The sequence below is a fragment of the Prionailurus bengalensis genome, chromosome D1 (genome assembly GCF_016509475.1).
Source record: "Prionailurus bengalensis isolate Pbe53 chromosome D1, Fcat_Pben_1.1_paternal_pri, whole genome shotgun sequence".
Classification (NCBI taxonomy): Eukaryota; Metazoa; Chordata; class Mammalia; order Carnivora; family Felidae; genus Prionailurus; species Prionailurus bengalensis.
The window spans coordinates 111,807,905-111,826,943 of record NC_057346.1 but is presented as its reverse complement, the minus strand read 5'-3'; the positions used below and the strand labels follow the sequence as shown (position 1 = coordinate 111,826,943).

The following is a 19,039-nucleotide window of genomic DNA, read 5'->3' as shown; positions in this document are numbered from 1 at the left end:
TAGGGCCCAGGCGACAGGAAAGGGGTCGTGGCGGCCGGGAGGACCACGTCCTGCCTGGACTCCACCAGCCCGGAGAGACCAGGGCGGCGGCTGCAGCGCGAGAAGCCAGCACCTTTTCCAGAGGGGACCAGTCAGAAAGAGGTCCTCTCCGTAACAGCCCCCCACCAAAGTATTATTTACAGCTCCCCGACGGCAACAATGGGTGCTCAGTAAGCACTTCCGGAAAGAAAGCCGCCGGGAAAGGGAGGGAGAGAAGCTAACTCTTTCCCGAGCCCGCTGTTCTCCGGCTCTGGTCTCTGGACGCGCAGCAGCACCCCCCGGGAACGAAGTCGAAATGCAGGTTCCCGGGCCCCGCCCCAGCCAGCGTAAAGCAGACCGGCCAGGGTGGAACCCAGAGCTCTGTCTGAGCGAGCCTCCGCAGGGGATTCCGGGAGCTGCCGGCCCAGGGCCTACGGCCAAGGATGGCCTCCTCCGCCCGAGTCTGGCGTCAGCGGGCCCCCATCCACCTGCCCGTTAGCTGAGAGGAGAAAGCGAAAGCCGGGGAGGCGGGCAAGGCGGGTCCGGCTCACCTGGCGACAGGTGTTGCCGAGGCCCCCACGCGGATTAGCCAACTGCTGTATCAAACCCAGGGCCGCAGCCGGGCCGCCGGGGTCCCTGCAGGTGTGGGCCTGCCGTCACCAGAATGGCGGGGGCCCCGGGCGCGATCGGTGGGCCGGGGTGGGCCGCCCGCTCACGGCCCACAGCGCCTGTTGGCCACTTTGACGTGAGGAGCATTGTGGAGCCCCACGGCCCCCTCTTACACGGGAAGAGCCGCGAGGTGTACCTGCCTTTCGCTTTTTTTAGAACAACGAATCGTTCGAACCTTTTCACAAGCACCGCCAATTATCTCTGAGGCAGAAAACCAAATCCTGGCTGTTTGGGTGAAAGACAAGATTCCTCCCTGCTGTGCGGAGGACGTAACCACATGAAAGGCCCCGAACCACTTGAACCCCCACTCCCCGGTCCCAGCGACAGACTGCTCCCAGGTCCTGGACCCCATCCAGCCGCTGGCTCCGCACCTGCCAGCCGGACAAAAACCCACAGATGCTGAGGCCACTCTGGCCCCTGGGGGTGCACAGAGCCTCCCAGCGGCCCCAGCCCCTCACCGTCGCCATCCCGGGCTCTCCCTTCTACGCCATTCCTCCATCTGCCCCTGCGCTGGGATCATGCTGGTTGCTCTTAGTTACCGCATCTCCACGGTAAGTCAGGGACACTGGCGAGCAAGGTCTCCAACCATGTTTTTCTAGAGAACTGACCTAGCTATTTTTTGCACGTAAGTTTCAGGTAAATTTTTCAGCTCATCACATTTTGTGGAAGAAACGAGCACTCTGTTTAGAATCTTGACAAATCTATGGATTAATTGGGGAAGGCGGACGTGTTGACGATGTCGACTCTTTCTGGCTACGAACAGGGAAGACTGTGGTAGGCGGACTGTGGTAGGCCTGGTGGGCCTGACCTAATCAGGCGAGCCTGTACGTAGTGAGGGCCGGGCACAAAGGGTAAGGGGATTCGATTCACAGCAGGTTCTCCGTTGCCGACTCTGAGGACTGGGGGTTGTGGAGCAGAGAGCGAAGGCAGCCTGAGAGCAGCCCTCTGCTGACGCCAATAAGGAAACCGGGGAACGGGAAGGACCATCATCTATGGCCTCGGAACAGAACTCGGCCGACAACCCTAACGATTGCAGACACAGGCTCTTCCCGGAGAACGAGGCGGAGCACGGGCTGAGCCCCGCCGTGCAGAGGGCCCCACAAAGCAGCGCCTGCCCGTCTGGCCTGCCGAGCTGCGAGCGGGTCAAGTGTGGAGCGTCTGAGGCCGCTGTGTGGTAACAGGTGCCCAGCAAGAGAAGGCGACTGCATTCTCGCTCAAGGCCGTTCATGGGGTTTAGTGCGGTTTTATGGTTTCCTGCGTGTGGGGAATGTATTTTAAGGACCTTGATGATTTTACTCTCATGTGAATAGTTATTTCTTCCGATATCCTTTAAAATAAACTTGGGGCGGCTTGTCGCTAGTGTTTAGAAAAGCAATTGATTTCAGGGTGTTAATCTGATAGCAAGCCATGTTGCTGAATTATGAATGCTCTCAGCCCTTCGGTAGGGACCACCATGTTATTTGTGAATAAAAAGATACGTTTCTTCTAATTTTTTTTTTGTTTTTTGTTTTGTTGTTTGTTTTTTTTTTGTTTTTTTTTACTTAATTTGCTTTTAATAAGCTGGTCAGATTCTAATTCCGCTATTCCTAACGGTAAAGGGCCGGGCGGTACTCTCTCTCCATCTGGAAAGCTCTTTCCCTGAGGTCTCTGGCTGGAGGGCATCCGCAGGGGCGCCCCTGCGGGGTGAGGAGGGCATCTCTGTGGGGAGGATGAGGCAAGTTATTTACAAGAGAACAGATCGAGTCAGTGCCCAGGCTACGGAGAACGCAAACCACTCAGAAAAGGGCTGAGAGCCACGCAGAGAGAGAACCAGCTGTGCCCTGTGGTGTTGGTATCAGGGTGCCCTCACAGTTGCCCACTGGATGGATGGATGGACGGACGGACGGACAGACAGATGCATGCATGTACTCCCCAGCTCTGTCTACAGAGAGAACCTGGGTAAGCAGCACCCCAACAGCAGGAAACGCACCTCACGCCCACATCTTGGTTCCCAGATGCTGTTCTTGCTTAAAGGAGCACAAGTCCTTGGAGAGACGGCTGTTTCCAGGGCTGGGGCACAGGAGGCGTGACATGAGGCCTTGAACGTCTCTTCACACCAGAAAGCAAAGAAGCACTCAGAGGACGGCAGGTGCCTAGCAAATGGACACAGAAATCGAGATGAAGCGGCTCCCACCGGCCAAATGAGAATCTGTGCGTGAAACGGAACGGACTGAACAGAACACACGGAACGGAGGAAATGATAATGCGCGCGGAGGAAGGCAGGGAAGAAGTGACTGAAGCCTGGAGAACTGGAGCTTCGCCAAGCTTCAAAGCACCTCCCACCCCTGAGTTACAAAGGGAAAAAGAGCCACCTTACGCTGGGTGACCCGGCACCACCAACGGCAGATGACGGGGTGGGCAGTGGCCGTGGGGCAAACGTTAACCGCCCACCAGCTGCCAGAGCACGCAGCTCTGGTCTTCCTACAGACACGGCAGAAACACGCTGATGAGGAAACCCTGCATAACCCCAGCCTGGGAACCTCCCATCACCATCACCGGCTGACCTTCCAAAGCGCCGAGGTCACCTGTCCGGGGAGATCACAGATGACCACGGAGCCCGAGGGTCCGGGCTGGAGGCTCCGAATGGCCACGCGTGGGGTGAGCACCAGCCAGCAGGAAGCCGTGGGGACCCCATCCCCGTGTCCCCGTGTGTTGGAGACCCTCCCTCAAGTGCGGAAGGCGAAGGGATCGGAACTACAACTGAACTCGCCAGTGATCCCGGGAAAGCTGCGCTTGTGACGTTTCTCTAAGTCTGCGTTCACTTCCACGTCATCATCAAACATGAGCAAGACTACGCTTTCGGGGATCATTTCTATAGTTCGTTATTATTAAACACGAGCAAACTCACGGCCTCACCTTGCTCCTGCCCCTCCCTGCCCTCCCCCGGCCTCAGAAACAGCAGCTGTGTCCTTCCTGGTGCCCCCCTCCAGTGGGGACAGGGGCCTGGGGCCCCCGTGGGGAACCCCCATGGGAGAGGAGACAGTCCCCGCCCACTCGCAGCCCTTCCTGGTCCCAGTGAAGGCAGGCAGGCGACCCCAGGTCCTGGAGGAAGTCACCTTCAGAGGCCCGGGCTAGCTGGTGGCCCCGATCTGGGCAGGTAGAAAGCAAGTCCCCCGCAGCGTGAAGGACTCAGGCCTCCCAGGCAGGTGGGGGCTTTGGTGCCCACCCGGGTCCCTGCCTTGCCGGCACCCAACTCCAGGCCCATCGGCGTCTGGGACCAAAGGCCCCGCTACTTGGTGCGTGTGGCTGCGAACCCACCACTCTGCCCCACCCCCTTCCCCTCTCCCCCCGGGAGACCCCTCCACTGGGCCAGCCGCCTCCATTCAGCTTCTTGCCGACACCCAGGCCAGGGCTCCCCAGGCCGTGGACACACGGGCCCCTCCTCGGAGCCTGACCCGTGCCACGGGGCTCCCCGGGGCCCAGTGACGTCCTGCGCCCGCCTCCACCCACCTCCACCGGGGCAGCGACACCACTCCAGGTGTCCCAGACTCCTGCATGCGACTGGGGGACTCCGGGGTCCAGCAGGGCTGAGCCTCCTGTACCTCGCGCCCATCCAGAGTACAGAGGGGTGACCAGGACCACGGTAGCCACAGACAACAACAGCGGTGCCCGCCAGAGCCGCAAGGGGCTGAGAGAGGTGAGCACGTGTCCTCCTCAAATGGGTCCTCCCCAGTGCAGCCCCCGGACGGCACCGGGCAACCCCGACCAGCTCCCCTTAGCCGAAAGCGGAGCCCCAGCTGCCCCGTGAACGCAGCCCTCGTTCTCGCGGGGACAAATGTTGGGAGGCCGATACCATTTGAAACTGAGGAAGGAACAGTCAGTGCCCCCAGAGCACCCAAGAGACACTAGCTTGTGGACAGAAGTCACCAGCTTGAGGGCACCACCTTCGGCTGGCCCATCCGGAAGGCGGGGCCAGCCTCTCCGAGCAGCACCGTGTCCCAGACTCCGGCGTGGGTCACCCGAATTCCGTGCCACATGACAGTAATGACCAGACAGGGCTTCTCTGCACACGGGCCGTGAAACACAAGGCCCTGCACTTCCGAGTGGGAACTGGAACCTGCACACGGGCGGGGCAGAAGGAAGGACATCCCACCTGGCAAGCGTCCACTACGAGGCTCACTCTGGGCGGACGAGCCTGCAGCCCAGGCCTTGGATCCCAGGAGGAAGCAGGCCTCTGGCCAGCCTGGGAAAAGCAATGAGCTATCCCCTGGGGGTCATGGGTTCCAGCGTGCATGAAAGGGAATCCAATCCCGCCACCAGATGGCGCTCAGACCTCGGATGGAGGGGGTGACGGGGTGGCGAAACAGGAGGTGCAGAGGGCAGCTGACCGGGTGGGCCGCAACCTTGTCCCCAGAGAGAGCGGGACTCCGCCAAGGCAAGCCGGGTGCAGGCTTCTCACCCCACCGCTCCGTGAGGGGCTCCCCGCCCAAAACCAGCCTTCCCAGAAGGCAGCCCGCAGAGAAGACCAGCCTGAGAGCATCTGAAGAGCCCCCAAACCTGAGGGGTGTGGCCCGCTGATGCCCAGGATGCCAGGTCGACTCCAGGATCAGAAGTTGCAGTGTACAGGGTGGGTCCGTAAAACCGTGGCCAGCCCTACGCAGCCCTAGGCACCGGGGTCTCTTGACGTTTTACAAGTTTCTTTTTTACGTTACTTTCCCTTCATCCCACTTCTCAGACAAACGGGGAAGAAGGACATCACTTCCTGCAGTGGCGTCAGCACCCGTGCCCTCGCTTCCCCCTTCGGTGCCCACAGCAGACGGCACTAACCGGTCCCGGCATTAGTTTCCAGGATTCCAATCCTGGCTGACACAGACCTGCAGGGGCCCCCAGCAAGCACTCGAGTCGGCCCTTGAAATGGGAACACTCCGGACGGTTTTCCTGGATGTACGGTGGCTCAAGTGGCAATATGGCCTGTCACACATCACGCACTTCTGCCCCCTGGGCCACACGCCCTGCAGACACATAAAGTACAGCTACCATTGGGGCACCTGGGGGCCCAGTCAGTGGAGCGTCCGGCTCTTGGTTTCGGCCCAGGTCGTGACCTCACGGTTCGTGGGATCGAGCCCTGCGTTGTGTTCCGTGCGGACGGTGTGGAGCCCGCCCGGGATCCTCTCTTCTCTCCCTCTGCCTCTCCCCGACTCACTCGGACATGCGTTCTCTCTCTCTCTCAAGATACACTTAGAGGAAGAAAAGCCGAGCCACTGGCTTACACATGCCTTTATGCAAGTTAGAAAAAGGTACCCGTCACCCTGGGGAGACATTCCAGTGCCTGGACACACCCTCGCAGCCAGGTTTACAGTGCACAACCTAAACAACCTTACCTGGCCACCCTGCTCCAGAGAAACAGGATTGGAGCTGTGTCCACGTAAGAATGACGACCTCACTCTTCGCAAGGATAAAAACTACGGGCATTCTGACCCGTAAAGAAATCCGTCCAATCAATACTCATGGGAGCCATAGAACAATAAAACCCTTAAGATTCTCTTCCTCTAAAACCACCCAAACTGAATGCCCTGGAAAGCTGCCGGTTGGCCCGTGCAGGCCCCAGGAGGGCCCGTGGTCCCTGAAGGCCACCGGCAGCGAAGGCACCACGGAAATCGCAGGGCCCACGAGGAAGGCCACTGCCTCCTGCTTTCCAGACGGTCTCAAAGGTCCCGGGGAGTCACCCTCCACCCGGGTGTAGAAGAGTCAAAGTCTCACTGCAGCAGCCGACCAAAGAGAGCGGCCGGGCGCGGAGCCCAAGGCGCCGCGAGGAAAAGCCGCTGGTAGGTGGTGGTTCCGCCGGGCAGCGAACAGGGCCCTGCTCTCCGCTCCCGCCTCGCGTGGGTGGAGAATTCTGGCCACGCAAAGTCTCTCCTCCTGGGCCGCTGCCTCGACGGGCGTCCGTCTCGAGGCCACACGGCCAACCTGCCGCCCGTGCCAGGACGGCGCACCTGGGGGTCACCTGCACAGCCGCAAGTGCGGGTGACAGCTCAGCTGCTCCAGCAGCTCCTCCTCCGTGGGTTCCTCCAGGACGTCCCTGTGGAGCCGGGGGGAGGGAAAGACGTGTGGGGAGCTCCGGAGCGTGACCCGGGTGCCTCCAGAAGGGCGTGAGCATGACCCGGAGAGGCCCTGCTCCCCGCTCAGGAATCCTCAGACCCGTGCACAGCTTGGGGAGGACCGCAGACATGAGGACGCGTTTCCACGTCTGGGATGTGAGCACACGCTCACGGGGGCGGGGGGAAGGGTCGCCCCCGCTGGCCTGTCCCTGGGAGACCACCGCCTTCCTGTACCGGCAGGGGATGGCTTCCACCCTGGGGAAGGGCGGGCAAGGATTCCTAGGGCCACCTGCCTCCACCCGCCAGGAGAAGCGCTTGGCAACTAAGGGAAGCTGAGCCTGTCGCCTTACATGCCCACCAGACAACAGCACAGAGCTCACGGCCCCGGCAGCAGGAGCAGAGGAAGCCCACGCCCTGGTCCCGGCTCGGAAGTCGGTGGGAGGGAGGCAGGGGACCGGGAGCTCGTGGGGAGACCGTCACAGAGGACGCCCGCCTGCCGGCCACCTCCCGGCCTCTCCCCCTCCCCGCCCAGAAGTCAAGCAGACGCCCCCTTCCTCATCCACACACCTGAACAGGAGATCCACAGTCACCTGACAGCACGTATCTGGGTCCCCAGCAAGGGACTGCAGGTGAGCGCGGCGGTCCCACTTGTGGAGGAAATTCTGGGGAGCAGGCGGGGAGAGAGGGGGCCCAGTGGGTGTGCGTCCCACACGAACCAGCCTTTTCCCCTCCAGCGTCGGCCAGGCGTCCACGGCAGGGAGCGGAGCTCACCCCGACGCTGGGATCCAGGGCCCAGCAAGGCCACCGGCTCCTACAGGAGCCAGACGCCTGATGGCCGCCCCTAGCCGAGAACCCCCACACATCAGGGGTCAAGGGCATTCCAAGGGGCTCCCGGCAGCCAGGGGGAGCAGCGCCAGGCCCCAAGGGCAGGACGGAGCCTCGGCTGATACCTCCAGAATCAGAGCCAGAAACAGGTTGACCCAGATGACAGATGACACCAGCCACCACAACACAAAGTACATCTTCGACCACCTGTGGAGGAGGAAGGCCGCGGGGGCCACCGTGAGCCACCCAGGCCACATGCGCACACGGGGGGCACCGCGCACCTGACGGCACGTAAGCAGCGGCTCTCGGCGAGCCCTGCCGTTAACTCTGTGGCGCCACCGGTCCTGTTTTCCAGCCGCCCAACCAAGGCTCCCGGAAGCGGTCAACGAATCGCCAAGGCAGCATGGCCGGCAAGCGATTCGGCTGGGATTCGAACCCGGGACCCTCCGCTGGGGCCGTCTGAGCCCCCTAGGCTCCAGGCTCTCCTCCCCTCAGCCTGCCCCCAGGGCTCCCAGCAGCCTGAGGAGCCTCACCCCTCAGCGGTCCCCAGGATTGGCGAGCCCAGGGTCGCACGGCACAGTTACACGGCGGGGGTGGGGTCACTCACGGGCCCGAGAAGCGCCGATAGGCGTCCAGAAACACCTGCCAGTTGTTCACCACCATCACGTTCCACAGAGTGATCAGGGCGGCCTGCGGGGACGCACACACGGGCTCCAGGAGGGCAGAAGAAGGGGGTCGGGAGGGCAGGGGTCCCACGGAGCAGGGCGTGCGGGGCTCACCGCGAAGTCATCAAAGTTGTTGGCCCAGTACTCCAGCTGCTCGAAGCTTCCGCAGGGCGCCGAGCCGTTGTCGGGGGCCAGGCTGCAGGGACACGACAAGCTGGGTCAGGGGTGGGGACGGGGACACAGACACGGGGGGCCCCGGCGCTGCCTCAGCCCCTGCACGCCTGGAACCGGTCTGGGCCCGAGAAGGTAGAGACAGAAATGCCCCCATCTCCGGAGGTGCTGCGAGGACGGCCAGGGGCCGAGAGCCGCAGACAAACGGGAAACCGAGCCTCCCAGACGGCCGGCTCTGGGTCTGGCCCCGCGCTCCGCTCCACCAGGGCACAGCCCGGCCTGAGGCTCCCAAGTGGGGCACAGGGGTGGGGCCGCTGTGCCGAGCGGGCTTCGGACACGCTCTCAGTGCAGAGTCTGGGTGAGGGAGGGGAGGCGGAGAGGGGAGGGGAGGCGGGGAGGCAAAGGAGCGAGGACCAGGAGGCCCGCCCCCCGCACCACCACCCAGGCTCACGCTCTCCGCACCCCCAGACTCCGCACCCCGAGACGCACTCCCTCTGGCACCTTCGGGCCCCACTCACCTGCCGTTGCCAGGCGCCACGACGACACCTCGGAACAGGCTGATGCCCAGGATGGCAAAGACGTAGTACACGACCTAGGGAGGCGGGGCCGGGCCCGGTCAATGCCACCGGCACACAGAGCCACAGGGCCGGGCTGAGCATGTGAAGGCCACCTGCCCCCTGCCCCCAGCCCCCAGCCACGGGTACGGCTGGCCTCCCCCAGGAGGACCAGGACTTCTCCTCCCGGGCACCCTCTCCTGGCCACCAACCTGCCCCCCAGTGAAGGAGCAAGGAGCCACCACCACCAGGGGAGCCACAAAGATGAACGGGGGGGCCCAGGGGAAAGACCGAGGCGGCCGAGTCGAAGCAAGGCTGTCCGCCTCTTCTCTGGGACAGGTGTGGCAGGAAAGAGGTAAGAAGGACCCCTACCCCGGGCTCCACTGGAGGCAGACGCCAGTCCTAAGGGAAGGGGGCCCCAGGGGAGGGGTCCCCAAGGGAGGGGCAGGTAGGAACCGGCCAGGCTTCTCCAGGAGGTGATGAGGTCCAAGGAGCACCACCCAGCAGGCTCGTGCCACAGAGGGACGAGGCCACCAGCGGCCCGACCCATCCTCCCCTGTCCCCAACGAGCCCAGCAGGAGAAGGAGGGGGCACACAGCCCAACCTAACCCAGTCCCTTCTGGGCCTCCGTCCCCACTGCTGGGCTTCGTGCCGAAAGCAGCCTTCGGTGTCCCCCCTGCCCGCCGGGGCGGGACCACAGGGCAGAGCCAGCAGCACCTCGGCCGACATGGCTAGGGGCGCCCGAGATCCCCCTCAGCAAGGAGGGAGGACTAAACCCCATCTGGGGTCTCTGGGGGCTGCAGGGACCCCGAGTGCCTCTCATACTTTTAAAATCAGCGTCTCGGGGGGGCGCCTGGGTGGCTCAGTCGGTTAAGCACCTGACTCTCGGTTTGGGCCAAGGTCCCGATCTCGCGGTTCATGAGACCAAAGCCCCACGTGGGGCTCTGCGCTCACAGCACGACGGCTGCTTGGGACGTTCGGTCTCCCCAACCGCCTTCTCTCTCTCTCAACATAAGCAAACTTTTAAAAAAAGAAAAAAAAAACGACACCAGTGTCTCAACGCGGCCCGCGATCCGAGAAACGTGAGGGATTCCAAGCGGCCGACGGGATCTCTGGCACAGAGAGGGAGCGCAGTCGGGCAGCCCTCCCCGCAGACCAGCCCTGAGGTCCGCCCTCTGCACTGGCAGGAGGCGACGCGGCTTCCCGGCCCGGACACACGGCCACCTCACCCAGGGCCCCCCTTCCTCCGGAGGGGCCGGCCGGCCCCGCGCTCACCCCGGCCTCCGGCCGAGCTCAGGCTCACCCCCACCCCCACCCCCACCCCCACACTCACCACCAGGATCCCGCCGAAGGCCCGCATGTTTTTGATCAGGTCCAGGATGGTACTGGCCACCAAGGCCATCAGCTGAGGACGAGAAGAAGGCACGGCCCTGCTCTCTCTGGTCCCACTGAGGTGATGCCGACCCTGTCCGCCACCCAGACCCTGGCCCGGAGAGGGGGGACGCGACCAGTGGACCACCAACCTACCCACCTGCGCACGCACACAACTGCATGCACACGCACACCCCTACACGCACAGCTGGACAAACGTCCCACAGCCGCCCATAAACACCGCACACGCGGATACATCCACGCCCGCCACACACACTCATACTCAGAGACGCACGCCCAGATACGCCCACGTGCCCCCCACCGACGCCTCCAGCCGCCCAGACACAGCTGTGTCTCGATCCCGAGTCCTCTGGCGAAGCCACGGCACACGGGGGCTCAGATCACACTGCCCAGCGACCCACTGAGGCTGGGTTGGCTGCTCTTCTCTGGTCTGGAGGCTCCACACAAGCACAGGTCCACGGTGGCCAGGTCAGCCCCAGGGACCAGGTCTGAGAAAGGTCAGCCCCAGGGTCCAGGTCTGACAAAGGTCAGCCCCAGGGACCAGGTCTGAGAAAGGCCAGCCCCAGGGTCCAGGTCTGAGAAAGGGAGCTCCGGAGATGCACCAGGCACCCCACCCAGAGGGCTGCTCCCCTCACATGCAAGCCTGAGCCCCAGGGAAGAGCCCTCCAAATAGTTCATTTTCCCCACGTGATGCGTTAGATCCTAACGCTGGATGCTACACGACAGAAAGCACTGTGTGTGTGTGTGTGTGTGTGTGTGCGCGCGTGCAAGCGATTAAGCGTGGCTACCGTGCTACACGTGCACGACACGTGCGGTTACACGTACGGGTGTGTTACCGCGTGTGGTCACCGTGTACTTGCATGGGCGTGTCATCACGGGACTATGTAATGAGATGCACGGTGTAGTTACGAGCACGCGTGCGATCACGCGCACGCAGGGGACCGCGTGTGCACACGCGTCCCCACACGCATGTGGGCGGCGGCCCCCAGCGGCCCCCAGGGCCCCAGGCCCCCTTCGGATGGGAAGCTCTGCTTGGAAACAGGTAGCCCCAGAAGGGACAGGTGCACGGCGAGGCAGAAAGAAGAGACGAGCTCAGGGGGAGGGACCCGGACACGTGGAAAGGGGGTGACGTCCTTGGATTCTTCTCTCCCGAAAAGTTCTTAGGAGAGCAGGAGGAGCAAACTCTACCTCTGTGCCGGGTGGGCGCTGGGCCTAGATCCCCTGCTCGCCCGGCTCCCCTCCCCTCAAGGCTGGTGTCCCTCCCTGTGGGCAGGTTAAGAGAAAACGAGGCTCGTAGATGTCACGAGCCACCGGGTTCCCGCATCGGGGTCCCAGAGACTAGCACCCCAGCCAACCCCACGCCTGCACTGGGGGTCCTGGAGGGGAGTACCCTGGCCCGTCCCGCCTTCACCCCTCATTACTAGAAGCCACTGAGAGCCCACGCCCACGGCCTTCTAGAAACCTCAGGACGCCTGGGAACACGCGGGTTCCAAGAGCTCCAGACCCCGCCCCTCACCAACGCCAGGGGCCCCAAAGAGCCCAAAGCTACCGCCGCAGACGGCCGCGGTGCCCCACACGGGTCCACCTGCGCTGGCCTCCCTCTCCTCATGCATAAAAGCAGGGCTGGAACCGCCCCCAGCATCACCCGGCTGCAGTGCAGGGCTGGGGACACGCCCCAGGGAGACCAAGGGGACGACGGTCCTGCTCTCGGTCCCTCCCTGCCCAGGCTCACCCACTCCCCAGAGCAAGGCCACAGCGGGGGCAGTAAGGCAGGGTGGCGAGGCGAGGGCGTCAGGCACGCACGTACCTTCATGCTGGGGATGATGCGCAGGAACCGGAACACGATGAACATGTTCACCAGCCGGGCCATGTCCCACAGCGACAGCAGGCCCAGCATCTCTGGCTTCCTGGAGAGACACACAGGAGACGGTCGGGAGGGCCTCGAGATGTCGGCGACAGGAAGACCGGGAGGTGTGTGTTCAGACACAGAGAAACAGAGACGCAGAGAGCAACGGGGCGGGGGGCGCGGGGGCGGGGGGGGGGGGGGGGCCCGTCTTGGCACATGCTGAGCCCAGACTGCCCACACCTGCCGGCCCAGGGCAGCACGGGTCAAGGCACAGCCCCTCGCGCTGGTGCCCAGCCATCGCACCCCGACCTCACACGACAGACACCCAGGTTCCAGAGGCCGGAACACCCCAACTCTGGTCCCAGCCCGAGTGGAAGAGACGTGGTCCCTGAGCCGGTCCCGTCCCTCTCCGCTGACCCCTAACCACCCTCCTTTTTCAACCCCTCCCTCTGACCTCGGCCCCTGTCCCTATCACCCGACCCTGTCTCCTGACTCCACCCCCGTCCTGACTCTGCCCTCTCCTGTGACGCCACCCTGCAGCCTGACCCCCTAGGTGCCCCTCGGAGCTTACTGTGCTCTTGTCAACTCGAAACGCACGCTCACGCAAAATGTTCCCCTGTGATTCTCGGACAAAAGCAGGTTTTCACTGCACTTGAGAAGCCAGGCGGCCTGAGCTCCTGCCAGGCCCCGGCTCACCACCACGGACAGCACCAGCCCCAGCCCAACCCATGTCCCCGACGAAAGGCTTCCTAGCTGGCCCTGGGGCAGCTGAGCCGAGTCGCTGGCACTTCCGGGCCACCCCACCGGCAGACAAGCAGCCCCCGAGACACTGAGAGGGCGGGGCCGGCACAGGCCCCGGCTGGGGCAGCTGTGTTCCAGGCAACGCAACCCAACGGCCACCGCAAGCCACACTTCGAGGCGCTCTGGGACCCCCTGGCCAGACAGCCACACCGCTATGCGGCCAGAACCAGGGTTGGTGGGGCTCCAACAGCCGTGGGGATTCAGCAGCCCCCGCTTCCGCCATCCCACAGGGTGGGAAACTGGCGCTCAGAGCAGGAGGTGACAAGCCAAGGTCACACGGCTCCCAGCCGCACGCGGGGCATCTCCGGGGGCCGCACGCCCCGTCCTGGTGCCGGGGCTGAGCCCACTGCCCGCTAGCCGCTTGTCACAGCTCTGGGAACCCTATCAATCTGACGGCGAGTCAGGACACGTCACGGGATCCCCAAGAGCAACGAGAGACCTGCTCCCACAGTCCTAGCGGGCCAAGTTCCGAGCCACCTGCTTCCCTAACACTCGGGCCATGGGCCCTGGAGCAGCCCGAGCAGACAGGCCAGGGCGCCTGGGCACGGGCCACCCACCCCTGGGGCCTACAGGGCGCTGGTTGCTGTAGCCTCCCTCGGTTCTCTCCGGTCACATACCAGCCTGGGTGTGGGAATCGGTACACAGCCAGAGTTGAGATCTCCAAAACCTTTAATCACAAAAGAAGAGAAGGCATCGCTACAGCAACCTAACCTAGGGGGCTTTCAAACGAGTTCTAAAGCTCGCGTCTAACATGCTCCCCCTCGAACGGGGCTTTGGGGGGAAGTCAGAGCTCCGTCCTTGTCCCCGTGGGTTGGTTCCAAACATGGGACTTCCTGCGGCCGAGAAACACACTCTAGTCTCAGGAGGCGGTGGCCTATCCACAGGGAGGGCGGGACACCGGAAAGGCTGGAGGAGCCCGGGTCAAGGACAGACCGGAGGCCCGGCTCTCAGACCGTCTTTGTTCCTGTCCCAAGGAGCCCACACCTCCGATCAAAGACGAACAGATGTCGGACCAATATGGCTGCCACGACGCACACCTCACGCGTGACCCTCCACTCCCACAGGTTCTAGGGAAAGGGCGCCTGACCCCCGCGGCCCCTCCTGCCACCCACATCAAGGTCCCACTGTCCTTAGTGTCTGTGGCCGGAGCCGGCTCAGAGGGCGGGGACCGTGAGTTCCTCCGGCCCCCCCCCCCCCCCTGCAGGGGTCGGGCAGCCTGCCCGGTGACACTCAAGTGCAGCGGAAACCCCGCCTCCCGCAGGCCCCCGCTGGCCGCCCCCCCAAGCAGCGCACCGGGGCGAAAGCCGGCCCTTTGCCCCTGCAGGCCGGAGCGCGGCTCCCTGTGGCCCTCAGCGCCCGAGGGACGGCCTGGGACGGGACAAGGCACAGAGCCAGACGCAAAGAGCACACCGCCCGCCCGGAGAGGCCAGCGGCCCGGCCCGTCTCAGTCTTTACCAGGAGGACGACGGTGAGGAGCCCGTCAAATACGTTGCTGGAGTAGGACAGGTACCCCCGCAGGCCCAGAGCGAACGCCTTGAGCAGCAGCTCCAGCACGTAGTACAGGATAAAGACGCAGTTGAGAATCTGCAAGGGACACACGCAGCTGCCTCGCGTCCGGCCCGCGCGGCCTGCCCTCCGCCTGCCTCCCCTCTTCCCACGTGCCCGCCGCTCACACCCGGGGCATCTCCAGCACCCCGACCTCCTGCCCCACACCCTCCCCTCAGGTGGCCTGGAACCCCACGCCGGCTTCCAGAACTCGCACGTCTGCGGCCCCACGTCTCCCGACCCCACATCCTCCCTGTGCCCACAAGGCCGGGGTCACACTCCACCCCCCACCACCCCCCGAGCCTGCGCCCCCGGCTGTCTCTGCCCTGGCCCCTCCAGTCCAACCTCCAGGGGACCTCTAACAACTCCCGTGGGCAGCGCCCTCCCAGCCTCCGGGGGTGTGTCTGAGACACTCTTCGCATTGAACGTGGCCTCAGGCTACTGGGTCCCGGTCCGTGTTTGAAGCCAGGAAGTAAGACACGGGAGTCCCGAGGGTGGGGAGGCGAGGTGAGCGCCGCGGTCACCCCACCTAGGTGTCCAGTCTAAATGCCATATTCCTAGGGCACCTGGGTGGCTCAGTTGGTTGGGCGACTGAGTTCGGCTCAGGTCATGATCTCACAGTTTGTGAGTTCGAGCCCCACACTGGGCTCTGTGCTGATGGCTCAGAGCCTGGAGCCTGCTTCGGATTCTGTGTCTCCCCTCTCTCTGCCCCTCCCCTGCTCATGCTCTGTGTCTCTCAATAATAAATAGACGTTAAAATTAAAAAAAAAAAAATTCCATATTCCTAGTGCTGCCTCGCTCACCCGTGAAGAGATGCTGTCAGACCCCATCTGACCAGAAATCTCTCATAACCTACCAGGCTGACTCTAGTGCTGAACAATTACCATTAAAAGAGAGAAAATACGGGGCACCTGGGTGGCTCAGTCGGTTAAGCGTCTGACTCTTGATCTCAGCTCAGATCACGATCCCAGGGCTCAGGTCGTGGGATCGAATCCTGCGTCAGGCTCCACACTGAGTGTGGAGCCTGCTTAAGACTCCCTCTCTCCCTCTCTCTCCCTCCCTCCCCCTCCACCCCACTCCCCTTCTCGAGCCAGTGTGCTCTCTCTTTTAAAAAAGAAAAAAGAAAAAAGAGAGAACACATAGATCAAGTGTATCCAATTTGACTTTTGTCGGGAATGAAAACCAGCCACCTCTGGAATGTGTCTTCACGAGGAGGAGACTGAACCTTTCTGGGGTCATCCAGGAAAAAAATACAACAGAAAGAAGAAAGGGGGCGCCTGGGTGGCGCAGTCGGTTGGGCGTCCGACTTCAGCCAGGTCACGATCTCGCGGTCCGTGGGTTCGAGCCCCGCGTGAGGCTCTGGGCTGATGGCTCAGAGCCTGGAGCCTGTTTCCGATTCTGTGTCTCCCTCTCTCTCTGCCCCTCCCCCGTTCATGCTCTGTCTCTCTCTGTCCCAAAAATAAATAAACGTTGAAAAAAAAAAAAAAAAGAAAGAAGAAAATCTGATTTTCCTGAAATGCAAAATGCAGGAATTTCAAGCATCAGGTCAGAAAAGCCGTTGTTTCGATTTTCAAACTAGGATAAGTTTTGCTCCACATCTAACACACAGGACACAATCTGTCCTGGCACATTAAACCAGATAAATCAAACAGCTTCCTACATAATTAGAGAAGATGTAGTCGTTTGTGTCAATTTTAACATCGTTCACGACACCATCTCCCGTGAAAACAAACACCCGCTTTGTTAAGAGTTCTGGCGTTAGGTACCGTGGGGGCGTGGCTGCTACTTTGCTTAACATCCAACGTGGGAAAATTGTTTTTAAATTCCTAGAGAGTTTGATGAGACCACATAACATTAAGAAAGGAGCTCACGGTTCCAAAAAGGGCTGAGAACCAGCCACGGAGAAGCTCAAATCCCAGGGCCAGACAAGGCGGCCAGACGGGGCGGCCCCACCCGCTGCCTTGCCCCCCACCCCCACCCCTGCCCCCCGCCTCACCCGGGCCAGCACCCCTCCTCTGGGGGCGCCCCGCGACGGGAGGAGCCGCTCTGCGGCAGGAGGGCCCCGGGGCAGGGAGGCCGTGCACACTCACTCCCTCTGGCCGCTGTCACCCCGGCCGCACGGCCCCAGAGCTCACCCCGAGGACGAAGTCATCACGGTCCCCGGGCAGCACGTCGGCATCGAACACCAAGAACACCTGTGGAGCCAGAGCAGGAGGCGGCTCGCCAGCCGGGGGGCCTGGCAGACACCTCGGGCAGGGGGCCGGGAGGAGGGGGCAGGGGCAGGGGCAAGGGGGGGGGGGGGGGCGGGCGCGAGGCGCCTCCCACGTCCACACGAGGGCAAGGGCACACGCACAGAAATGGACACGAGGTTCCCAAGGGCGATGAGGTTCCCCAAGTAGTCAAAATAGCGGTGGCTGAAGAGGAACTGAGCACTCCGCAGGAAGGGAGACCGGTACTCGGGCCGCGGCGGGCGCTGGGGAGGGAACACGCGTGTGCTCAAACACACGTGCCCACGGGGGGCACGTGGCCGCTGGGCGCCCTCCGGTGTCCGCACCCCCTTATTCTGGGATTCGACTTTTCCTCCCTTCTCTCTCATCCCAGTCTATCCAGCCTGAGAAAATAATCTCAAACACGAAAATGGGTGCACAAAGACGTTCATCCCAGCAGTCTTTGAACACCAAAAGAGAGGCAGAGAGAGCCTAAACGGTCACTAAGCGGCTTAAGTACACCACGAGGGACTACCCGGGGGGGACCCTGAACACACGCCAGGTGTTACCACCAGACACAAAGTGTTCTGTGAACAAATGTACGTAAATTACACGCCAATAACTGACACAGGACAGTCATCTGGACACAGTGCTGAGCTGGATGCCAAGGCCCATCTGGGGACTTTACAAATCAGGGTCAAGGACAAAGGACAAAGGACAAACACTTTGGACAAACTCAGGAAGCTCCAGAGAAGGACACACAGGAAGTAGGTAAGAGTCTGTCATGCAGACAGGGAAACCCATCCAGAAGGTTCCCCTGAGTCAGGCTTGGCCCACACCAGTCCCTGTGGTCTGCGAATTGCATCAGGTTAACAAAACCTCCTCGGTTTCCAAGAGCCCAGCAACCTCTGTTCCCATTCCCCATCCTCAGGGCCAGAATCCCTGGCACTGATGCCAAGGGTCACCCGGGTGATCAATGCCAACACGCACCGTAAACTTCCCCGTTCACCCCGGGTGGCCTGGCCCTAAGCAGGTGGCTCAGTTACCTCTTTAATCACCCTTTTGTCAAACTCATCGAAGAGCTTCTGAAACTCCTCGGCCGACAGAAGGTCGCCACCGTAGGAACGCACCTTCTACAAAGGACAGAAACACAGGTCAGCAGGGGTCAGCTGGGCCCAGGGGAGGAAGGGCCCAGGACAGGAGGGTGCGCCGGGCCCGGCCCCCACCGGCCCCAGGGCCGGCCCCGGCCCCGGCTGATCTGAAATGACGCCCTGTGCGGAAGCGGGGTTGCTGGCCGACGTGACCTCCAGGGGGAGCCCAGATCACAGACCGAGGAGGGCAAGGGGAAGAGGGGACTCCGATACCTCCATGATGACCAGTTTCTGGTGGCTGTCCAGCTGGACTCTCTGAAGCACCTGCAGGAAGTCCTGGGGGTCCACCCCGACCCTGGGAAGAAAGACACCGCGCCCCAGTGAGCCCGGCGAGCGCAGCACACCCGGCGCCCGCCCCTCTGGCCTGGGCTGTGCGCGTGCGACTGAGCCGCCCTGGGCGATGACACGGGCCTCCGTGAAAGAGCCGACCACAGGCCCTCCGACGTCCTGTCGTCTAAAATGCCCAGAGACACTACTGCCGCGCCCCCGAGAGGAGCGCGCTGGCCCTCGGAAGCGGCAGGCGGGACAACAGCAGCGCCAGAGCTAACGAGCCATCCGAGCCGGAGCCTTCCACACCGACACCACCTCCAGACCAGGTCCCGCTGGTTCGGGCGCCCGAGCGCAGGGGCACGGGAAGGGCGCAGTCGGGGGAGAGGGCCAAAGCGCCTCGGCCGCCGCCGGCCCAGGGTCTCCGGGGCTCACGAGGACGACCCCGCGGCACCAGAGAGGCGGTGTCCTCAGGATGTCCGGGCCCCAGCCCACAGGGAGCTGGGCAGAGCGGTGCCCGGGAAACGCCCCACAGAGCACGCCACCCCTAAGGCGTTCCCTCCCGGCAGCAGGCGCCCCCACTTCCTCGGGGAGAAGGGGCTCCCGGGAGCCCCGCCACTCACCCTCGAGGGTGGGCTTCTCCCCGTGCGCTCATGGAGGAGAGGACCTCGTAGGCGGCCCGGGCCCCCAGCCGCCTCCGGAACAGCGAGGTCTGGAAGGACTTCTGCAAGCCGGGACGATGGCTCTGAGTGGCGGGGTTGGGCCTCTCCCGGCCGCACACCCCCTCCTGTGCAGCGGCCTCTGGGGGCACCCACCCGCCCGCGGCTGGGAGCGGCGCTTGCCCCCTCGGG

At 63.0% G+C, this 19,039-nt stretch overlaps 1 protein-coding gene across 6 annotated transcripts in view; it reads right to left on the bottom strand.

Moving 5' to 3' along the window:
• Window positions 1–2,043: 2,043 nt before the first annotated feature.
• The window catches only part of TPCN2 (two pore segment channel 2), a 31,882-nt gene continuing 14,886 nt past the window's right edge, over window positions 2,044–19,039 (bottom strand). For 2 of the 6 annotated variants that reach the window (XM_043581932.1, XM_043581933.1), the window contains exons 11-25: window positions 18,812–18,912; window positions 18,135–18,216; window positions 17,817–17,903; window positions 16,917–17,036; window positions 16,699–16,758; window positions 14,474–14,602; window positions 13,636–13,685; window positions 12,179–12,278; window positions 10,313–10,384; window positions 8,944–9,017; window positions 8,369–8,450; window positions 8,197–8,279; window positions 7,715–7,796; window positions 7,332–7,426; window positions 5,929–6,745 (exon numbers count right to left, since the gene is read on the bottom strand). In XM_043581932.1, coding sequence (XP_043437867.1) covers window positions 6,667–6,745; window positions 7,332–7,426; window positions 7,715–7,796; window positions 8,197–8,279; window positions 8,369–8,450; window positions 8,944–9,017; window positions 10,313–10,384; window positions 12,179–12,278; window positions 13,636–13,685; window positions 14,474–14,602; window positions 16,699–16,758; window positions 16,917–17,036; window positions 17,817–17,903; window positions 18,135–18,216; window positions 18,812–18,912 — 1,296 coding nt within the window. In that variant the 3' untranslated portion in view covers window positions 5,929–6,666. The other 4 variants (XR_006297534.1, XR_006297535.1, XR_006297536.1 and 1 more) reach the window with 4 other exon arrangements.